Source organism: Trichechus manatus, unplaced genomic scaffold, assembly GCF_000243295.1.
Source record: "Trichechus manatus latirostris isolate Lorelei unplaced genomic scaffold, TriManLat1.0 scaffold00024, whole genome shotgun sequence".
In the NCBI taxonomy this organism is placed as follows: Eukaryota; Metazoa; Chordata; class Mammalia; order Sirenia; family Trichechidae; genus Trichechus; species Trichechus manatus.
In genome coordinates, this window is record NW_004443960.1 from 678,647 (window position 1) to 697,253 (window position 18,607).

At 53.0% G+C, this 18,607-nt stretch overlaps 1 protein-coding gene across 1 annotated transcript in view; it reads right to left on the reverse strand.

Moving 5' to 3' along the window:
* Nucleotides 1-18,607, reverse strand: part of LMF1 (lipase maturation factor 1) — an 81,996-nt gene that overhangs the window by 27,254 nt on the left and 36,135 nt on the right. Inside the window, exon 4 of the mRNA XM_004373371.1 lies at nucleotides 12,788-12,936. Within this exon, the coding sequence (XP_004373428.1) occupies nucleotides 12,788-12,936 (149 nt within the window). The remainder of the gene's footprint in view (nucleotides 1-12,787; nucleotides 12,937-18,607) is intronic.

The following is an 18,607-nucleotide window of genomic DNA, read 5'->3' on the forward strand; positions in this document are numbered from 1 at the left end:
TCTACCTTCTCTGTGCTCTACCTTCTGTATGCTCTACCTTCTGTATGCTCTACCTTTTCTATGCTGTACATTCTCTGTACTCTATCTTCTGTATGCTCTACCTTCCCTATGTTCTACCTTCTCTATGCTCTACCTTCTCTGTGCTCTATCTTTTGTATGATCTACCTTCTGTATGGTCTACCTTCTCTATGTTCTACCTTCTCTGTGCTCTGTCTTCTCTATGCTCTACCTTCTGTATGGTCTACCTTCTCTATGCTCTACCAGAAGCTGCTGTCCCCTCTCAGCAAGCCGTCTTCACTCATTATACTTTTCTTCATCTAGAAACTGTTCAGAAGTTTCCAGTTCTGTTGGACCGTTATTTTTCTGCAAACAAACATGTGATGCAAATCTGCCGTTTGGATCCCAGATGGTCTGTGTGTGTGGAGTGAGGCTCAGTCCGTGTTAGAGAGTCATCTGGGTTGAAGCGCAGAAATCACTGAGGCCACTTTCTGTGTAGGTTTATTTTGCCCCCTTCCTGCCTCCCCCCCAAGCTCCAGTGAGCCTTTGAAGATTGCCATGATGCTCGTTTTGACTGGCTTTGAAGAGGGGCTGTGGGAGGTGGGCGATGGGGATTCTGCAAAGTCCTCGGGCAGTATTGAGGCGAGAGGCCTTTTCAGGCGGCTGCGGAATAACACGTCTCCGCCAGGGGCTACTCTGAGGCCCCTGGGCAGAGGTCGGGTCTCAGAGGGTCTCCCTCCCCCACCGCTGCGCAGGAGGCTGCAGCTGGGAGGCCGAGGGTCAGACATTAGAGACATCATTTTCCAGAAATTCCCATGCCGCCCCCGTGCGGAGCCGGGTCTGTCCTTTGGAGCCCTCTTGTCAGAAGGGTGATGAAGCCATGGAAGAAAGCGCCTTTTCTTCAGTCCTGCCCACGCTAATGCAATAAAGCAAATTGGAATCGTGGCTCTCCCTTTTGGGGCTGGAATTCCTGAGCAGAGGGCAGGCCCGTTGACAATGACAGTGACATCCGCTGGGTCTGGGCCCATGCGGGCCTGCTGCACCCAGCACTTACTGCATTTCGTTAATACGATTTCACTGAGGAGCTTGGACTCCGAAAGACCTCGCTGACTTCAAAGTCTCTCTTTTTTTCCCTCCTGGTTACTTAGCTTGTCTCTCTCCCTTGCTAATCGGTCCCCACCCTGTTCAGGAGCCTTTCAGCACCGCCCACGATCTGACACTTCCCACGGGCCCAGCGTCTCTGGAAGGTGCTGAGCGTGCAGGCCGTTAACATGGCAACGGCTTTGAGAATAATTCTGGTTCATTCCGTTAAAAGCTGTTGTTGAGCCAGCAGAGAAAGCAGCCATCAAGGTGCTTCATCCCAACACAGACTCTCTCTTCCCCTCAGAGGGAGCCCCCAGGTCTCCGTGTGGGAGAGTGGGCTCTGGGGTGGCCTGGACACCGTGGTCACAAACAGCTCTGCTCTGGAGCAAACACGAGTGGACGTCCATGTTGCTGCATCAGGACCCCCGTGCCCTCTGCAGCGGGACCCCCGTGCCCTCTGCAGCAGGTGACAGAGTTTCGCAGACAGCGTGTGAGGTCCTGGGCCCGGACCAACACCTGTCGCCATCAAGTCGATTCCGACTCACAGTGATCCCAGGTGACAGAGCAGAACTGCCCCATAGGGTTTCCTAGACTGTAAATTTTTTTAAAGATTTTTCTTTTCTTTTTTTATTGTTGTGTGTTAAGTGAAAGTTTACAATCCACGTTAGTCTCTCATACAAAAACGTACACATACATTGTTATGTGATCCTCGGTGCTCTCCCTATACTGTGACAGCACACTCCTCCTTTCCAGATTTCTTGTGTCCATTCAACCTATAGGCTGTAAATTTTTATGGGAGCAGATCACCAGGTCTTTCTCCTGAGGACGGTGGTGGGTTTGAACCACCGACCTTCTGGTTAGCAGCCGAGCACCTAACCAATGCGCCACTGGGGCTCCTTCTGGGCCTGCAAACCCAGGTCTGAGTCCTGGGGTGAAGTGAGGGGCCTGGGTGCTCACAGGTGGCTCTCGTGTAGGAGACAGACCTACAGGTGCAGGAGTGGGTGCTTAGGCCCACCGTGACCTTCAGCCGTGGGAAGGGGCTCCTGTCCAACTCTCCGCCCTGCTCCCCTGACCCCCAGCTGCTCTGGGCAGCGGCTTTGAGAGAAGATGGGGAGATGCCTCGGGGGCAGTGCTGCTGTGCACGGGATTCGGAGGACGAGTGGTGTGAGGGCCCCGCTGCCACACCCGCCCTCTCCCGGTGCCCCAGACCCCGCGTTTGGCATGCGAGGCCCTCCCCATCCCTCTCCCCACCGGCCCACGCGAGCTCTCGGTGCCCTACGCCCTGGCCCTGCTCAGTCTCCTCCTCTGCGTCTTCCTCTTCTGGAAGGATCTTCCTACATCCTCTGCCCTCGCCTCCCCAGGAGGCCGCCCCGGCCCCTACTACCCTCTGCTGAGTCCAGGGTCTCAGCCGCCTTGACTCAAGGGTCTGGTGGCTCTCCAGATGTCCAGGTGACAAGACACGTCTCACACTGCTCTGGCCACGTGGTGGCAGGGATGCTGGGCTCTCGACACCCATGAAGGGGTTGAGTGGGAAGGCCCGGTGACCCAGGCTCCTCCAGACCCTGCCTGGCCACTCGGCTCCTCGAGGGTCAAATCCTCCAAGCAGTGCGGCCGAGCCTGTCCTGCCTGCTGTATGCCTCACTGCCTCCTTCCCCCCCATGCCCACCGCCCTGTGCTCCCCTCTTCTGACCCTCTGAGCATTAAAAACCTGGGGCTGACTCACGGTGACCCCCCACGTGCCAGAGGAGAACTAGGCTACACAGGGTTTTCAGTGGCTGAGTTTTCAGAAGTAGATCACCAGGCCTTTCTTCTGAGGCACTTCCGCGTGGGTTTGAACTTCCAACCTTTGGACTGGCAGCCAAGTGTGTTCACTGTTTGTGTCACCGAGGGACTCCCAAAGCTGTGAAATGACAAAGCCACTCTGCGCCTTGGCTCCTGAGGGCGCCCGGAAGCTAAACCCCAAACCTCAGCCTTCAGTCCTCACTCGGCTCTTCCTCCTCCTCTGACACTGCACCCCTCTGTTTACATAAAAACAACTTGTTCCAGCAAGTTCCAACCTGTTCTCAATTCTGTGAACCTCAGTAAAAACTGCTGAGTGTATTTCACTGAAGGAGCCCTGGTGGCACAACAGTTAAGTGCTCGCTGCTAACTAAAAGGTTGGTGGTTCAAACCCACCACTGGCCCAAGGTAGAAAGACCTGGCAACCTGCTCCTGTAAAGATTACAGCCTAGAAAACCCCATGGGGCAGTTCTACTCTACACTCATATGGTCACTAAGTCAGAATCAACTCGACAGCACCTAACAACAATAATTCAAACAAAGCTGCATTAAAATGTAAGTTCTGTCTCCTTTAAGGAGCCCTGGTGGCGCAATGGTTAAGAGCTCGGCTGCTAACCATAAGGTCAGCAATTCGAATCCACCAGCCACTCCTTGGAAACCCTATGGGGTAGCTTTATTCTGTCCTATGGGGTTGTTATGAGTCGGAATCCACTCGATGGCAATGGTTTTTTTTTTCTTTTAAATCTTCTTTAAAGGAACCCTGGTGGTGAAGTGGTTAAGCGCTCAGCTGCTAACCAGAAAGTCAGCAGTTCAAACCCACTGGCCACTCCACGGGAGAAAGATGTGGCAGTCAGCTTCCATAAAGATCACGGCTTCGGAAACCCTACGGGGCAGTTCTACTCTGTCCTACAGGGTCGCTACGAGTCAGAATCAACTCAACAGCCCCCAACAACGTATTTCGCTGGGCTGGAACGTAAAGGATTAGCACGCACGAAGCTGTGACGGGAACAGTCGCTTTGTTACCAGGAGCCGTGCTGTCACCGGTGTCAGGAGAGCATCAGGTACGTGCAGGAAGCATCGTGTGGTCTACAGCGCGGTTCCAGCACGTGGGCCACGGGAGAGACAGCGTCGCGGGAAGGAGTGGGTCTTTTCTGCTTACTCCGACAACTCGGGAGAACGTGTGGATCCCATATCGTCAACCCGACAGCCCTCAGATGTCTGTCTCACGGCTCCTCTTTCTCCTCGTGACCCCTTGGAGGCGGCTGCCAGGAGGAGGGAGCCGCGCAGCAGAGTCTGCAGTGTGCTGCCAGCCTCCACGCGGGAGATGGAGGTCTTTGGGTTCTCGGTTCTGCAAGGCCCACACTGAATAGCCAGCGGGCAGCCCTGTGGTGTTGTCCATGTCTGAGACTTCCCAGCAAAGAGGGCACTGCTCGACGCCCAGGGCTTCAGCAACAGAGAGGCCGACACACACCCCAGGACAGCACAGCCCATCAGCCCATCACAGGACAAGAGTCAGGGGCGGTAAGGCCTCCACAGCGCCCCGGGGAAAAGCCACTGTCTGCGCCTATGCGGGGGATGCAGAGGCCTGCAGAGCCAAGGAGCTAAGGGCTCTGCTGAGAGGTGTTTGGGGGCGCCTGGGGTGAAATGCTGCAGCTATGAGCCTTGCTGGAGGCCCTGGGTGGTGCGAACGGTCAAGCGCTCTCTTCTAACTGAAGGGCGGCGGTTCAAATCCACCCAGAGGTGCCCTGAAAGAAAGGCCTGGCGATCGACTTCTGAAAAACGGACGGCACAGGTAACGGGAAGGAGCACAGAACCTCCCCGCCCCCACCCCACCCGTCTGCTGCCTCCCCCTACTCCCCCTCCTGCCCTGGTCGCCCCGTCTCCGGCTGCAGGATGTAGCTGTGCTGATTGTCTTTGCAGGGCTGAAAGGCACCTGGTTTTTGTCTGGGGCTCGGCTGAGGAAGGCAGGCTCGGGGGATCTATGCTCTCCAGCCCTGCACGCAGACAGATGTCTGCTGTGTTCTGGGCCAGTTGTCCACCCTCCCCACACACTCCACCTCTGCTGCTTGACCTTTTGGAAAGTTTAGAAAAATCACATCAGCATGGCCCTGAAATGTTCAGTGGGAGGCGCCTCCACAGAGGCACACACCTGGGTAACCCTTGGCCCTGTCAAGATAAAGCGCATTTCCATCACTCTGGAAAGCTCCCCGACGCCCCGGCCCCGCCAATCCCGCCCCCTAAGTGCCCAGAGACGACTGCTACTCTGAGTCCATCACCAGCGCCGCCTTTGCCTGTTAGAGCCTCGGGAAAGGGGCGCGTGAACACACGCTCGTGTCTGCCCTCTCCTGTCAGCACACGTTTGTAAGTCGCCCTTGTTTTAGGAGCACAGGAGCTTGTCCCTGGCCGTGGCTGGGCTGCGTCCCCGTGAGGGCTGACCACCAGTGCTTAGCGCTTCTGGGGGCTGCTGCTGACAATGCTTGTCCCCCTCCTCTGGGGTAAATTCCAGGAATGGACGTTCTGGCTGTGAGGGAGGTGGAAGATTAACTTTATGGAGGCCCTGCGTGGTGCAAGTGTCAGCCGAGCACTTGGCTGCTCACTGCAAGGTTGGCGGTTCAAGTCCACCCAGACGCATCTCAGAAGAAAGGCCCGGCAATCTTCTTCCAAAAGGTCATAGCCATGGAGAACCCTATGGAGCGCACTTCTACCCTGACACACATAGGGTTGCCATGAGTCCATTGACTCAACAGCAACTGGTAAAGTCAACTTGATAAGTTGCTCACCTGTTTCTCCAGAACGGGTGTGCCATTTTACACACCCACTGGCAGCACGGGGAGCTCTGCTTGCTGTATATCACTGCCAGCACTTGGTTTCGTTCATCCTTTTAAGCTGGCCACTCTCGTGGGTGTGCAGAAGATCCACTCTGCACACGTTGTAGGTTTCCTCTGCATTCCCTAGTGGGGCTGAGGCTTCCTCACGTGCTTACACAGCCATTCACACAGCTTCCTTTGTGAAGTATCTGTGACCATTCTTTCTCCACATTTACAGTCAGATTGCGTGTCTTTATTACTGAGTTTTAGGAGTTCCTCGCGTATTTCAGACACAGGTTCTTCCTCAGGTAGAGTGGTCTTTGGAACGTTTTTGCTCAGCCTGTGATTCGCCATTTTCTTACGGTGGTGTCTTTTGAGGAACAGAAGATTTTAATTTTGATGAAGTACAATCTACTCATTTTTTTCCTTCATGGTTAGTTTTTCTGTGCTGAGGAAATCATCACTTGTCCCAAGATTGCAGAAACGTCCTCCTGTGTAATCTCCAAGCAGCATTATAGTTTCAGCTTTCATGTCTGATCTGCGATCTGCCTCAAATTAATTTTCACGTATGGAAGTGTGATGGAGACGCTGGGGTTCATTTTTCCCCTATGGGGGTATCCAGGAGGAGCCCTGGTGGTGCAGTGGTTAAAGCGCTCTACTGCTAACAGAAAGGTCTGTGATTTGAACCCACGAGCTGCTCCTTGGGAGAAAGATGTGAGTCTGCTTCCGTAAAGATTGCGGCCTTGGGAACACTCTAGGGGCAGTTCTACTCTGTGCTATAGGGTCACTATGAGTTGGAATCTACTCGAAGACAATGGGTTTGGTTTTGGTTTGGATATCCAGGTGTTGAAAGGCTTTTGTTTTGAAAAAACGTTTCTTTTTCTTGAAATTTGTTGAAAATTTTTCTTTCTCTGCTGAATTGACTTGGTACCTTCGTCCAAAATGCACTTGATGGTGATTTCAGTGTGGGACTGTTTCTGGGCTCTGTTCCATTCCGGCGATCTGTTATCTGCTCTCCTGCCTACATCACAGTTCCCTGATTACTGTAGTCTCCTAGAAAGTCTTGCCATGGCGTAGCGTGGGTCCTGAAACTTTATTCTTACTCACATTGCTTTGGCTTTTCTGGGTCCTTGGCGCTTCCAGGTAAATCTAAGAATCAGTTTGTCAGTTTTGAAAAGAAAATCCTCCTGGAAATTTGTTTAGGGTTGCACTACATCTACAGAGCAATGTGGGGTCAGTTAAGAGTTTAACAATCTGAGACCTTTGATTCATGAACACGGTATCTCTGTTCATTTAATTCTTTTTAAATTTCTCTCAGCAATGTTGTGTGGCTTCCAGGGTACAAACGCTGTGCTTCTTTTGTTAGAATTTCCTAAGTATTTTACGTTTTTAGTATATTTTATATTATAAATGCTACATTTAAAATGTTCCTTTTGCAACAGTTTTTGCTACTATATAGGAACGCAACTGATACTTGCACATTGTTGTTGCTGCTGGGTGCTGTGGAATCCGTTCTGACTCCTAGCGACCCCATGTGACAACGTAGAACTGCCCCGTTATGGACTGAATTGTGCCCCAAAAAATGTGTCCACTCAGCTAGGCCGTGATTCCCAGTACTGTGTGGTTGTCCTCCATTTTGTGATCTGATGTGATTTTCCTATGTGTTGTAAATCCTAACTACTATGATGTTAATGGGAGCCCTGGTGGCGCAGTGGTTAAGGGTTCGGCTGCTAACCAAAAGGTCGGCAGTTCTAATCTACCAGCCGCTCCTTGGAAACCCTATGGAGCAGCTCTTCTCTGTCCTATGGGGTCGCTGTGAGTTGGAACTGACTCGATGGCACCTAACAACGATAACATGCTGTTAATGAGGCAGGACTAAATCTACAGGATTATGTTGTATGTTGAGATCATCTCTTCTGAGATATAAAAGAATCGAGAAGAGAGGAGAGGGACCTCATATGACCAAGAAAGAAGCACCGAGAATGGAGCGCGTCTTTTGGACCCAGGGCCCCTGGGCTGAGAAGCTCCTAGATCAGGGGAAGACTGATGACAAGGACCTTCCCCCAGAGCCAACAGAGAAAGCCTTCCCCGGGAGCTGGCACCCTGAATTCAGACTTCTAGCCTCCTAGACTGTGAGAGAATAAATTTCTCTTTGTTAAAGACATCCACTTGTCATATTTCCATTACAGCAGCACTAGGTAATTAAGATATGCCCCCAAAAGTTTTCTAAATTACAGCCTAGGAAACCCTACGGGGGCAGTTCTACTCTGTCACACAGAGTCGCTAGGAGTCAGAATTGATGGATGGCTCACAACAAACCTTTATAGGAGCAGCCTGCCAGGTCTTTCTGCTGTGAAGCTGCTGGCTGAGCTCAAACCGTCAGCTTTTTGGTCAGGGGCCGTGTGCTTAACTGTTGTCTGTCAACCTGGGATCCTACCACCTGGTTAAAGTTACTCATGAGGTGTAGCGTTCCCTATGATCCACATCCACGATCATTTCATCTGCAGATACAGGTGATTCCACTTATTCCTGCCCAATCTTGATGCCTTTTAATCCTTTTCCTTGCTTTATTGCACAAGCCAGGATCTCCATTACATTGCCAAACAGAAGTGATGACAGTGGACATCTCTACCTCCTCATTCCCAATCTCATGGGAAATGCATTCGATGTTTCAGCGTTAAGTACGGTATTAACTGTAGGTTTTAGGTACTTGTCTTTTATCAGGTCGAGGTAGTTTCCTGCTATTCCTAGCTTGCTGAGAACTTTGTTGTCGTTGTTGTTGTTAACCACGAATGGGTGTTTGATTATGTCTAATGCTATGTCTCCGTCTATTGAGATGATCATATGATTTTATATCTTCCTCCTTTACTCTGGTAATTTGCTGAATTACATTAATTTATTAATGTTGAACTAACCTTGCATTCCTGAGAAAAATTCTACTTGGTCCTGATGCATTATGCTTTATACGTACTGCTGCATTTAATTTGCTAATATTTCCTGAGTCTACGCTCTTGGACGATATTGCTCTGTAATTTTCTTTTCTTGAAATTTCCTTGACTTATTATTTTTTTTAACAGAGGTATGCTGGCCTCATAAAAATGTGTTGGAAGGGTTCTCACTCCTCTGTTTTCTGAATGAGTTTGTATAGGATTGGTATCATTTCTTCCTTAAATTATTTTACATAAAATAATTATTTTAAACTTAAATATTAAATAAAATAATTATTTTGTAGAACTCATAAGTGAAGCCTTCTGAGTCTGAAGTTTTCTTAGAGGGAAGGTATTTTTGTTTGTTCGTTTGTTTGAATGATCTCAATTTACAGGACTAATCAGAATCTCTATTTCTTCTCCTGTCAGTTTTGGTAATCTATATCTTTGAAGACATTTAACCACCTCGTCTAAGTTGTCTAATTCCTGTGCATAAGGTTGCTTACAATATTTCTCTTTAACTTTTTATTCTGAATAAATCTTAGACTTACAGAAAGGTTGTGAAAGTAGCTCAGTGCTCCGATGTACCTGTCACTATTAACTCAATACTATGAATTCAACTACTGACCTTATTTGAATTTCACTAGTTTTTCCACTAGTTGACTTTTTCTGTACTAGGATCCAACCCAGGATTCCGCTTGGATTTGTTTGTCATGCCCCGAGTCTCTCCCAATCTGACTGTTCTCAGGAGGAGAAACAAGATATCTGCACTGTCTCAAAGTATCTATTCCAAGATATTTATTAATTACAAAGGGGGAAATGCGTAACTTTACCATGGAGACACCTGGCAGACATCATCTTGACTCTGTAAGCAGGCTTTAATTGCATCTCATGACTCTCAGACTTTTGAAAATGTTGGGCAGTTTTGAAGAATGTCCCTCATTTAGGGTCTGTCTGATGTTTCTTGTGATAAGATTAAGGCTACACATTTCTGGCACTAACACAACCTAAGTGGTGCGGCATCCTTCCTGGTCACCGTATCAAGAGGTACATAAGATGAGTATGTCTTATTGTTGATGACGTTAACCCTGATTAACTTCTGAGTGATGAGGTTTAGGACCCATCCTGCCCTGGCTCAGCCTCACTAACAGAAAAAAAACCCTCTTCCAAACAGGGTCACATTTACAGGAACAGGGCTTAGGTCTTCTACCATAACAGGCATCCTGATGTCAGCTTCACCATGGACACTGCATGGGGTTTTTATGAGGGTTAAGAGAGTTGATAAATGTAAAACTGCTTAAGGATGGGTAAGCAGCACTGAAGGTCCCTCTTGGGCCCCACTGGGAAAGACCAGGCCTTCTTGGACCGCAAAGACTATGCGATCACCCTCTCTCTCTGCCCAGGTGTCCTCACCTGAACAGCCATCGGAAATTCTGCAACTCAGCTCTACAGGAACCAATCTGCTTCTCAGGGGCATTGGAAATACTCCAGACCACAAAAACCTAAGTGGCCGGTTTCTGAGCAATCTCAACAGTCACCCCTCTGATTTTGTGGTGCCAGGTCTGACCCAGGCAGCAGAAGCACCTGCAGCAAGGGTCTGCTTGCCATGCCCACCAGCTCCATCCACTGTCCACTGGGCAGTTTTGATAACTCACTGGCATCTGCCGTGGTTTTCTCTCACCTCCTAAATGGACGGCCATTTTGCTACCGTCATTCTTTTTTATGAAGCCAACTCTATCTCCGTGGTTTCCACTTGCAGGAAGATTGATAACAGCCAACATACAGACTAAATCAAGTAATTATACCTTTTAGTGCACCTCATAATTTTTTATCCAGCTGGCACTAACAGTCAATCAAAATGCCACAAAAGGTGCTTTCGAAGGTGCTGATAATTTGCTGGATTCTGTCAGGCATTGTGGGGGTTTGTTCATCTCTTGGTGCCACAAGCCTTACATAAAACAGCCTGACAGCTCTTTATCCGGCAGTTATTAGCTTTACATTGCCCCACCTGAAACAGCTGCTGTCTTCCTCGGGCTCCCGCGTGTAGTCCTTTGCAAACACTTCATACATTTTTTATGCACATTGAAACCAGCTGAGGGAAGAATCTGAAATTAAGCTCAAGATGGATGAGGAACAGCTAAGAATACCTGTGTAATGACCAGCGACAACTAGGAAGTCCAGTGTTTCATTAAAAGGAACTGTGAAAATGACTCCTATCTTTCTAACTAAGTGGACAGATGAAGTTGGAGACATCACCGCGCTTTCCTTTGGAACCTGGGCACACAGTGACCACCACGCCCTCACCCCAGAACAGTGTTTCTGAATAGCTGTAGCTGCTCAAATTCTACGCTCGGCCAGAAACCTTGCCAACTGCGCCAACTCCGAACAGTGCGCACTCTGAGGCCTTGCACGTGTCTCTGTCCTCCTCCAGGCCTCCTTCCCCTCACTGGTGCCACCACAGCCCCTCACATGGCTGACCAGGGCAGAACGTGGAGCTAGGGGGGGCCTTGGAGCCCCTCACATGGCTGACAAGGGCAGAACGTGGAGCTGGGGGGGCCTGCAGCCCCTCACATGGCTGACCAGGGCAGAACATGGAGCTGGGGGGGCCCTGCAGTCCCTCACATGGCTTCCCAGGCAGAACGTGGAGCTAGGGGGGGCTCTGTAGCCTCTCACATGGCTGACCAGGGCAGAACGTGGAGCTGCGGGGGGCCTGCAGTCCCTCACATGGCTGCCCAGGCAGAACGTAGAGCTGGGGGGGCCCTGCAGCCCCTCACATGGCTGACAAGGGCAGAACGTGGAGCTGGGTGGGGGGCCCTGTAGCCTCTCACATGGCTGACCAGGGCAGAACGTGGAGCTGGGGATGCCCTGTAGCCCCTCATATGGCTGACCAGGACAGAACGTGGAGCTGGGAATGCTCTGTAGCCCCTCACATGGCTGACCAGGGCAGAACGTGAAGCTGGGGGGGCCCTGCAGCCCCTCACATGGCTGACCAGGGCAGAACATGGAGTTGTGGGGGGGGGCCCTGCAGCCTCTTACCAGCAGGCTGGGCAGTCTGAGTGGACGTGGTGGGCCGTGCCTGGGCCCTGACCCTAAGCCTGCTGACCCCAGGCTGTTACGTGTCCCTCTGTACCCCTCAAAGTCTGTGACCTTGAGAGGCAGAAACTCCTGGGAGGCCCAGACTTTTGTGAGTTTCACCTCCAGGAGCCCCACAAGGTTCTCAGCCCAGAGGAAAACCCCGTAGTGCGTCCAGAGGGTTGGGGGGAAACTAACCATTTGGAAATAATGCTCTCTGAACAACCAAACGCCCTCAAGGGCAACTACTTGACCAGAGCCAAACCAACATGGGTTTATCAGATCCTAATTGACATGGAGAAAGGGAAATACCCAGTGCCAGCCCCTCTAGCCTTCCTGTTTCACCTAGAGGTGAAGAAGAAAAGCTGAGGAGCACTTGAAGGTCGCAGGCTCATCAAAAGGCTGAGATCCAACCATCAGAGAACACTTCCCCTCCCCTACACCTTACCACCACATCAACATCACATGTCACCAGGGGGTGACAACAGAAAGAACCTCAGTTCCTTTTACCCCATGAATCATGTCCAGCCTTCCGCAAAAAATTATCAGGCATGCTAAAAAGCCAAAAACAAAAAAAACGCAGACTGAAGAGTCAAAGCAAGCATCAGAACCAGACCCAGATGTGGCAGAGATTTTGGAATTATGGCAGAGATTCTGGAATTACCAGAATGAGAATTTAAATACCTATGATTAATATGCTAAGGGTTCTGATGGAAAAAGTGGACAGCGTGCAAGAACAGATGCGTAATGTAGGTGGAGAGATAGACATTCTAAGAAAGAATCAAAAGGAAATGCTAGAAACCAAAGACACTAACAGAAATGAGGGTCTTCTGATGGGCTCATTAGGAGACTGGGTGTGGCCAGGGAAAGAATCCGTGAGCTTGAAGACAGGGCGCTCTAACTTTTCTAAACTGGACAGCAAAGAGAAAAAGAATGGAAAAAAAAGGAACAGAATGATGGGGCAGTTACTAAGCACATTAAAAGAGGACATCAGAGTATGAGGGAAATTTCTGTCTTTCTGACAAATGTTGCTGTTGGGTGCCATCGAGTCGGCTCTGACTCATAGCGACCCTACGTACAAAAGAACAAAACACAAACAGGACAAACAGAAGTTCCACTTACTGCTCCGAGCATGATTCTAAGAATAAGCCACCGGAACCCCCACACGACGATCCGGGACGTCGGGGTGCGTCTGGGTAACCGGGACAGCGTCCACAGAGGGCACAGGAAGATTCCCAGGAATCCTGTCTCCAGAAGCTGGGATTCCCATCCTAAAACGAGCACAAGAGGAGTGCGAAAGGTAACATTAAACGACAGCCAAACACTTCACGAAGAGAGAATCTCACCAAACTCGGTTTGACTTAAACAGTCCTTAAAAAAGACGGGAGCGGCTCCTCAGAGGTGCAACATGCCTGTGAGTTTTGAATGTAAATTCCATGTGTGTCTGTGCAGGGGGCACTGGCGGCTCAGTGGCGGAATCCTCGCTCTCCGTGTGGGAGACCTGGGTTTGATTTCCGGCCAGTGCACCTCATACACAGCCACCACCTGTCTGCCGGTGGAGGCGTGTGCGTTGCCAGGATGCTAAACAGGTTTCAGCAGAGCTTCCAGGCTAAGATGGATTAGGAAGAAAAGCCTGGAGAATAACTTCCAAAAATCAGCCAATGAAAACCATGTGGATCACAGCGGTCCAATCTGCAACAGACCCTTTGGATGGTGCAGGACCAGAGGGCGTTTGTCCACTGTGGACGCGGCCATCATGAGCTAACAGCAGCCTCTCTATCGGAAATGACAAAGAGCTCCCTGTGAGGGACCCAGAGCTGCGGCCAGGATCTTCACACCCCTCGGCCCACGGGGTCCTGCCCTCTGCTGCTCCACACCTTGATATCTGGGCCTTTGTAGCACACTGCCCCTGGGGCCCTTGGGATGGCGTGGTGCCTGGAGCGCCGGGCCCCTGAGCTGTCACCTGCTTGCCACACAAGATGCCACATAAGATGCTATCTGAATGGCACCGATCAAAGTGAGACTCTGGTGGACAGAGTCATGGCCATCAGGACACACTGGGCCCTCTGAGCGCACGGGACTCCGACCCTGTTTGGTGGACAGGGGGCAATACCTGAACTGTGGGGCTTCTCACAGGTCCATTGCCCCCGGCACTCACGGGCCTCACCACCCCACCTGCTCCTGTCTTCTGTGCCTGGACCTCACCGCGCTCCCGCAGCTGTGCCATCCGCGCAAGGAGCTGTTGTTCTCCCAGTGGCGTGGCAGGGGACTTGTCCCCAGAAAACATAAACAAGCCACATGCTGCCAGGGACACTGCCTCCAGCAGTGGGTGAGCACCACCGAGACACCAGGAGCGCCGTGTGAGGCAGGCGGGAAGGAAACCACGTCCTCTGCAGGAGCACTGAGGGGGCCCGCCAAGCGCTGTGTCCATGCGGTCCACACTCAGGCCCTTCTCTCTAGGGGGAGACAGAGAGACAGCGGCCGCTCTCACGTGCTGTACAAAGGAGTCCCTGGGTGATACAAATGGTTAACATGCTCGGCTGCCCAGAGGCACTCAGAAGAAAGGCCTGGCAATCTACTGCTGAAAACTCAGCCACTGAAAACCCAGTGGAGCACAGTTCGGACACACATGGGGTTGCCGTGAGTCGGGGCTGACTCGATGGCAGTGGGTTTTGGTTTTTAGTTAGACACTAACTCCAGGACGGTTTCGCCGGCCCCGACACCCCCATGCCTGGTTCCACTGAGGCTTTCACAGCAAAGGCCCTGGAAACGGAGGACCACAAACATCCTTCATGAAGCTCTGGTTCCTATTCCGGGAACTCCTGGTGCGGCTCCTAGCTTAGGTTTACGGTAGCGCGGACAAGCCCAGGACTAACCCCTTTTGAGAAGGCCTATTTTATAATGTGAACTTTGGGATGAAACGTCCCAGAGATCAAAGGTGCCGCTAAAGGCAATGCCACGTAGGGCCTCGGAGGCTGTGCTCCGGCCAGCGCCCTGGCAAGGACTTGGGGAGCCTAGATCTCACCGTTGGGGCGGGTTTCCCCACACGCGCCAGCCCCGTGGCTCCGGCCTCCCTGTCCACACGCCAGGCCCAGAGCACCTGCCGTGTCCCTGGGCGTCCTGAGCCTCTCGGAGAGCCCAGGCGTCTCTGTGTTTAAAGACTGTGGCTGTTTCCACATACGTTCCCTCTGCAAAAACAGCCCAGACGTCAGTTCTCAGCCACAGGGCCTCGCAGCTGAGGGTGAGGAACGGAGGCTCAGAGGGTGCTGTGGTGACCTGTCCCCCGAGAGGACACGCGGAGGCCCTGACCCTCGGCTCCCCCCCGCCCACCACGGCACGCCACCTTGCCCACCGTGGACATCTCCAGCCCACTCTGACCACGTTTCCAGCTGCTCCGCGATGAAAGTGAGGTGTCCCTGGGCAGAGGAACCCCTCCGCAGGCACCGGGAAGGGGCCCTGTATCCCACGGGGTGTCTGGAAACTAGGGGCCCGGGCACCGTCCTGGGAAATGCGTGCTTTTTACTCCAGAAACCAAAATGGCCCTCTGCCCCTGCACCAGCAGCCCTTTGTCAGCAGCGCCCATGAAGAAGCAAAATGGGATTTTCATGTGCCGCTTTGTAGCTTTTTATCCTAGAATATAACCTGTAAAAATTATGAAAAAAACAAAAAACTTTTAAAAGCCCACAAGTGTTCCCCGGGGCCGTTATCGGCACCCGTGGGACGAGGGCGGTGCCGCCAGCTGTGCACCGCGCTGAGTGACAGAGACTCGGGGGACGCCGTGCCCCCCGCCCCCTCCGCCACGAGGCTAATGGCTCCCTGCGTGTCACTCGATGGTGGCTGTCACTTTGACGGCTCCGTGAGTACCGGCTTAATGACTCCTCTAAGTGACTAGCGGGGCTTCTGCAAGGCTGACGGAGCGCAGGGTGGCTTCTTCCCGGCAGCCTGCACCTTTAAAGGCACGAGGCTCCTGTCACCTGGATGGCAGGCTCTGCAGCCCCGGCAGGCCCTCCCTGAGGCTGGGACGGTGGGTGGCCACGGCCATCACCTCTGTCCACGAGGCACTGGGAACTGCCTCCGCACGGGCACCCCGGCAGATGGATGCGTCTGAATGAAAACAGTGACAATGGATTCCTTTTGTCCACCTGCCCTCATGGCGTCCACCTGTGAGAAGCTGCTGCAACTCCACGCTTCTGAGAGTTCCGAGGACCGTCACCCGGCATCTGCAGTGGAGCCCGGCCTGGGTGTGGGGCTGGAGAACACACCCGAGCTGTGGTGCCAGCGTGCTGCCCCGAGGCCCTGATCAGCGCAGGCACTGGTGTGTGGTGGCGGCTCCCTGAAGTGACCAGGGGGTGCCTCGACACCCAGCTGCTTCTGTAGCCACAGACTAAAGAGGAGAGGGTGTTTCCTGCACCTGTCTTTGCGCCTGGCTCCTCCTGAGCACAGCCCTGGGGTGGCTCTGGGCTTGGGAGATTCCCCATCACTGCACGGCAGTGGGACAGGTGGAGTGGGGGGTCCCACAACGCCAAGAAGTCAGAGCTGGGCTCCCGGAGCAGCCTGCAGCTGTGGAGGGGTGAGGTTCAGGGCCTGCTGCCCCCAGAGCTGTCCCCCCGCATGCCGGCACCCTCACCCACCCAGAGGTGTAACTAAGGCACAGCACGTAGGGCGCGTGCCTGGGGGCTGCGGGAGGAAAGGGCGTGGACGAGCAGTTTCTATTGACCATTCCAGTTTCCACTGCCAGCTGTGAGGTCATTCAGCTATTTAAAACTAATTGCCATACACGCTATTTTCCTAGATAGGCCCCTGCTCACAAGGCAGGCCACACTGAGCCTCGGCCTCCTTGGACAGCCCCGTGCCTCCCGCGGTCCTGCTGCAAACACCCCTCAGGACGCAGTGGAGGCTGACCAGACAGACCAGCTGAAGGCCCTTGAAAAAGACAGTGTCCGTGAGATAAGGAAAGACAACACGGGTTGGGGGGGAATCAAATCTGCTCCCCAGAATATGATTCAGAGACAGACTCCCCCAAGAAGTCCTGGAACACACGTCATCTGTCTGTCTGCCACCTGGACAGAGCCACTGTCCACGGGCCCCACCATCTTGCAGACGTAGGGTCAACTCCGCTCACCACCGTCTGAAGTCTCCCCTCCACGCACTGTCACCACGGCCACCCAGCACGGGAGCTCTGTGATTGAAGTACCATGTAAGGGCATGGATGCTGTCCCAGCCCTGCAGGGAGCCATCCCCGTGAATACCTGGGGTGAAGGGCGCCGTGTACGGGGCCCTCCCTGGGCCCTAGCCCCTGCTGGCTCAGTCAGGACGCTGATGAAGCAGAGCGAGCCCCTCCCTAGAGTAACAGGACCTGTTGTTGTCTGCTTGCACCCGAGGCCGCGCTTGGGGTGCTGAGGCATGCTGACACCCTGCGCACCCAGAGGTGGCTGAGCTCCTGCCAACGTCCCCAAGGGCAAGTCGCCACCCCGTCTGCTGCAGGCTGGCCCCCACCAAAGTGCACCCCCTCTACCCAGGCGTCCATGAGCCACCACGGTGTGCCCAGCCCCAGGACCCCACTCTGCAACGGCTGGGCCGTTCTGACGCTGCCCAGCCACCGCCGCATGGCCCCAGTCCCTTCTCCAGTTGGGAGGCCTTTCCACGTGCGGCTTTGCTGCTCCTGCTGTGCTGGGCCTGCAAGAAACACAGGGGCACAGTCTGACTCCGACGAGGAAGAGCCGGCTGTCGGGGCAGGTTCCCATCGTCCAAATGTCTGCCAGCAGGATTCCAGCAGGAGCTTACACTGGAGCGGATGGCTTAGAGAGCCGTGTAAAGGCTTCACGCTTTAAACACGGTCACTTCAAATCACACGCTCCCGACTGTGGGGCGCTGAGCAAACGGTGCATGTACGTTTCTAGGATGTCCCCGAGCATCGCGGGAGAAGCAGGAAGTGACCTGAGTGACCCCAGCCCAGCTGGCGACCCGTCTGCCCTGCTCTGTCACGGTGCTCAGGAATGCTCCGTGGCCGTGACGGCCAGGCTTCCTCGCCCCAGGTGTCCCCTGCTGCTTCGATGTGTCCAGGTCTTGCCAGCTGGCTGGAAGCAAACTCCACGGTGGTGACCTTAGCAGTCCCCGCTGGTTTGAGTAAGTACGAGAATGCTTCCCATCGACAGAAATTAGACTTTGTGGCACAGATTTCTTAGGATTAATCGTTTTCAGTCACCTCATATGCATGTGAAAGCTGGACAATGAAAAAGGAAGACCAAAGATGAACTGATTTGAATTCATTTGAATTGTGGTGTTGGCGGAGAATATTGACTATACCATGGACTGCCAAAAGAACGAACAAATCTGTCTTGGGAGAAGTACAGCCAGAATGCTCCGTAGAAGCAAGGATGGCGAGACTTCGTCTCACGTACTTTGGACATGTTATCAGGAGGGACCAGTCCCTGGAGAAGGACCTCATGCTTGGTAAAGTAGAGGGTCAGCGAAAAAGAGGAAGACCTTCAACGAGATGGACCGACACTGTGGCTGCAACAATGGGCTCAAGCGTAACAACGGTTGTGAGGACGGCACAGGACCGGGCAGTGTTCCGTTCTGTTGCACACGGGGTCATTATGAGTCAGAACCGGATCGACTGCACCTCATAACAACAACAACGATACGTTCCAGGTATCATATATTAGGTCACCAGCGCGGCACGTGACCACGACTGTGCATCCTGTCTCCGGGCCCTGAAAACAAGCCGGACCTTGGTCACTTGTCAGGAGCTGAAAGAAGTGCTGGTTGGCGCCGCATGACGGAGCTGCCTGCAACCCGGGAATGCTCCACATCTGCTCATGTGCTGTGGACCTGCCCTCCAGCTTTCTTCTAGAAGGCTCTGTTCTCAGGTAAGTCAGTGGGCATCGGCCACGTGGGGCCTTTGAGCCCTTGACCCGTGATGCCTTCGGCCAAGGCAGA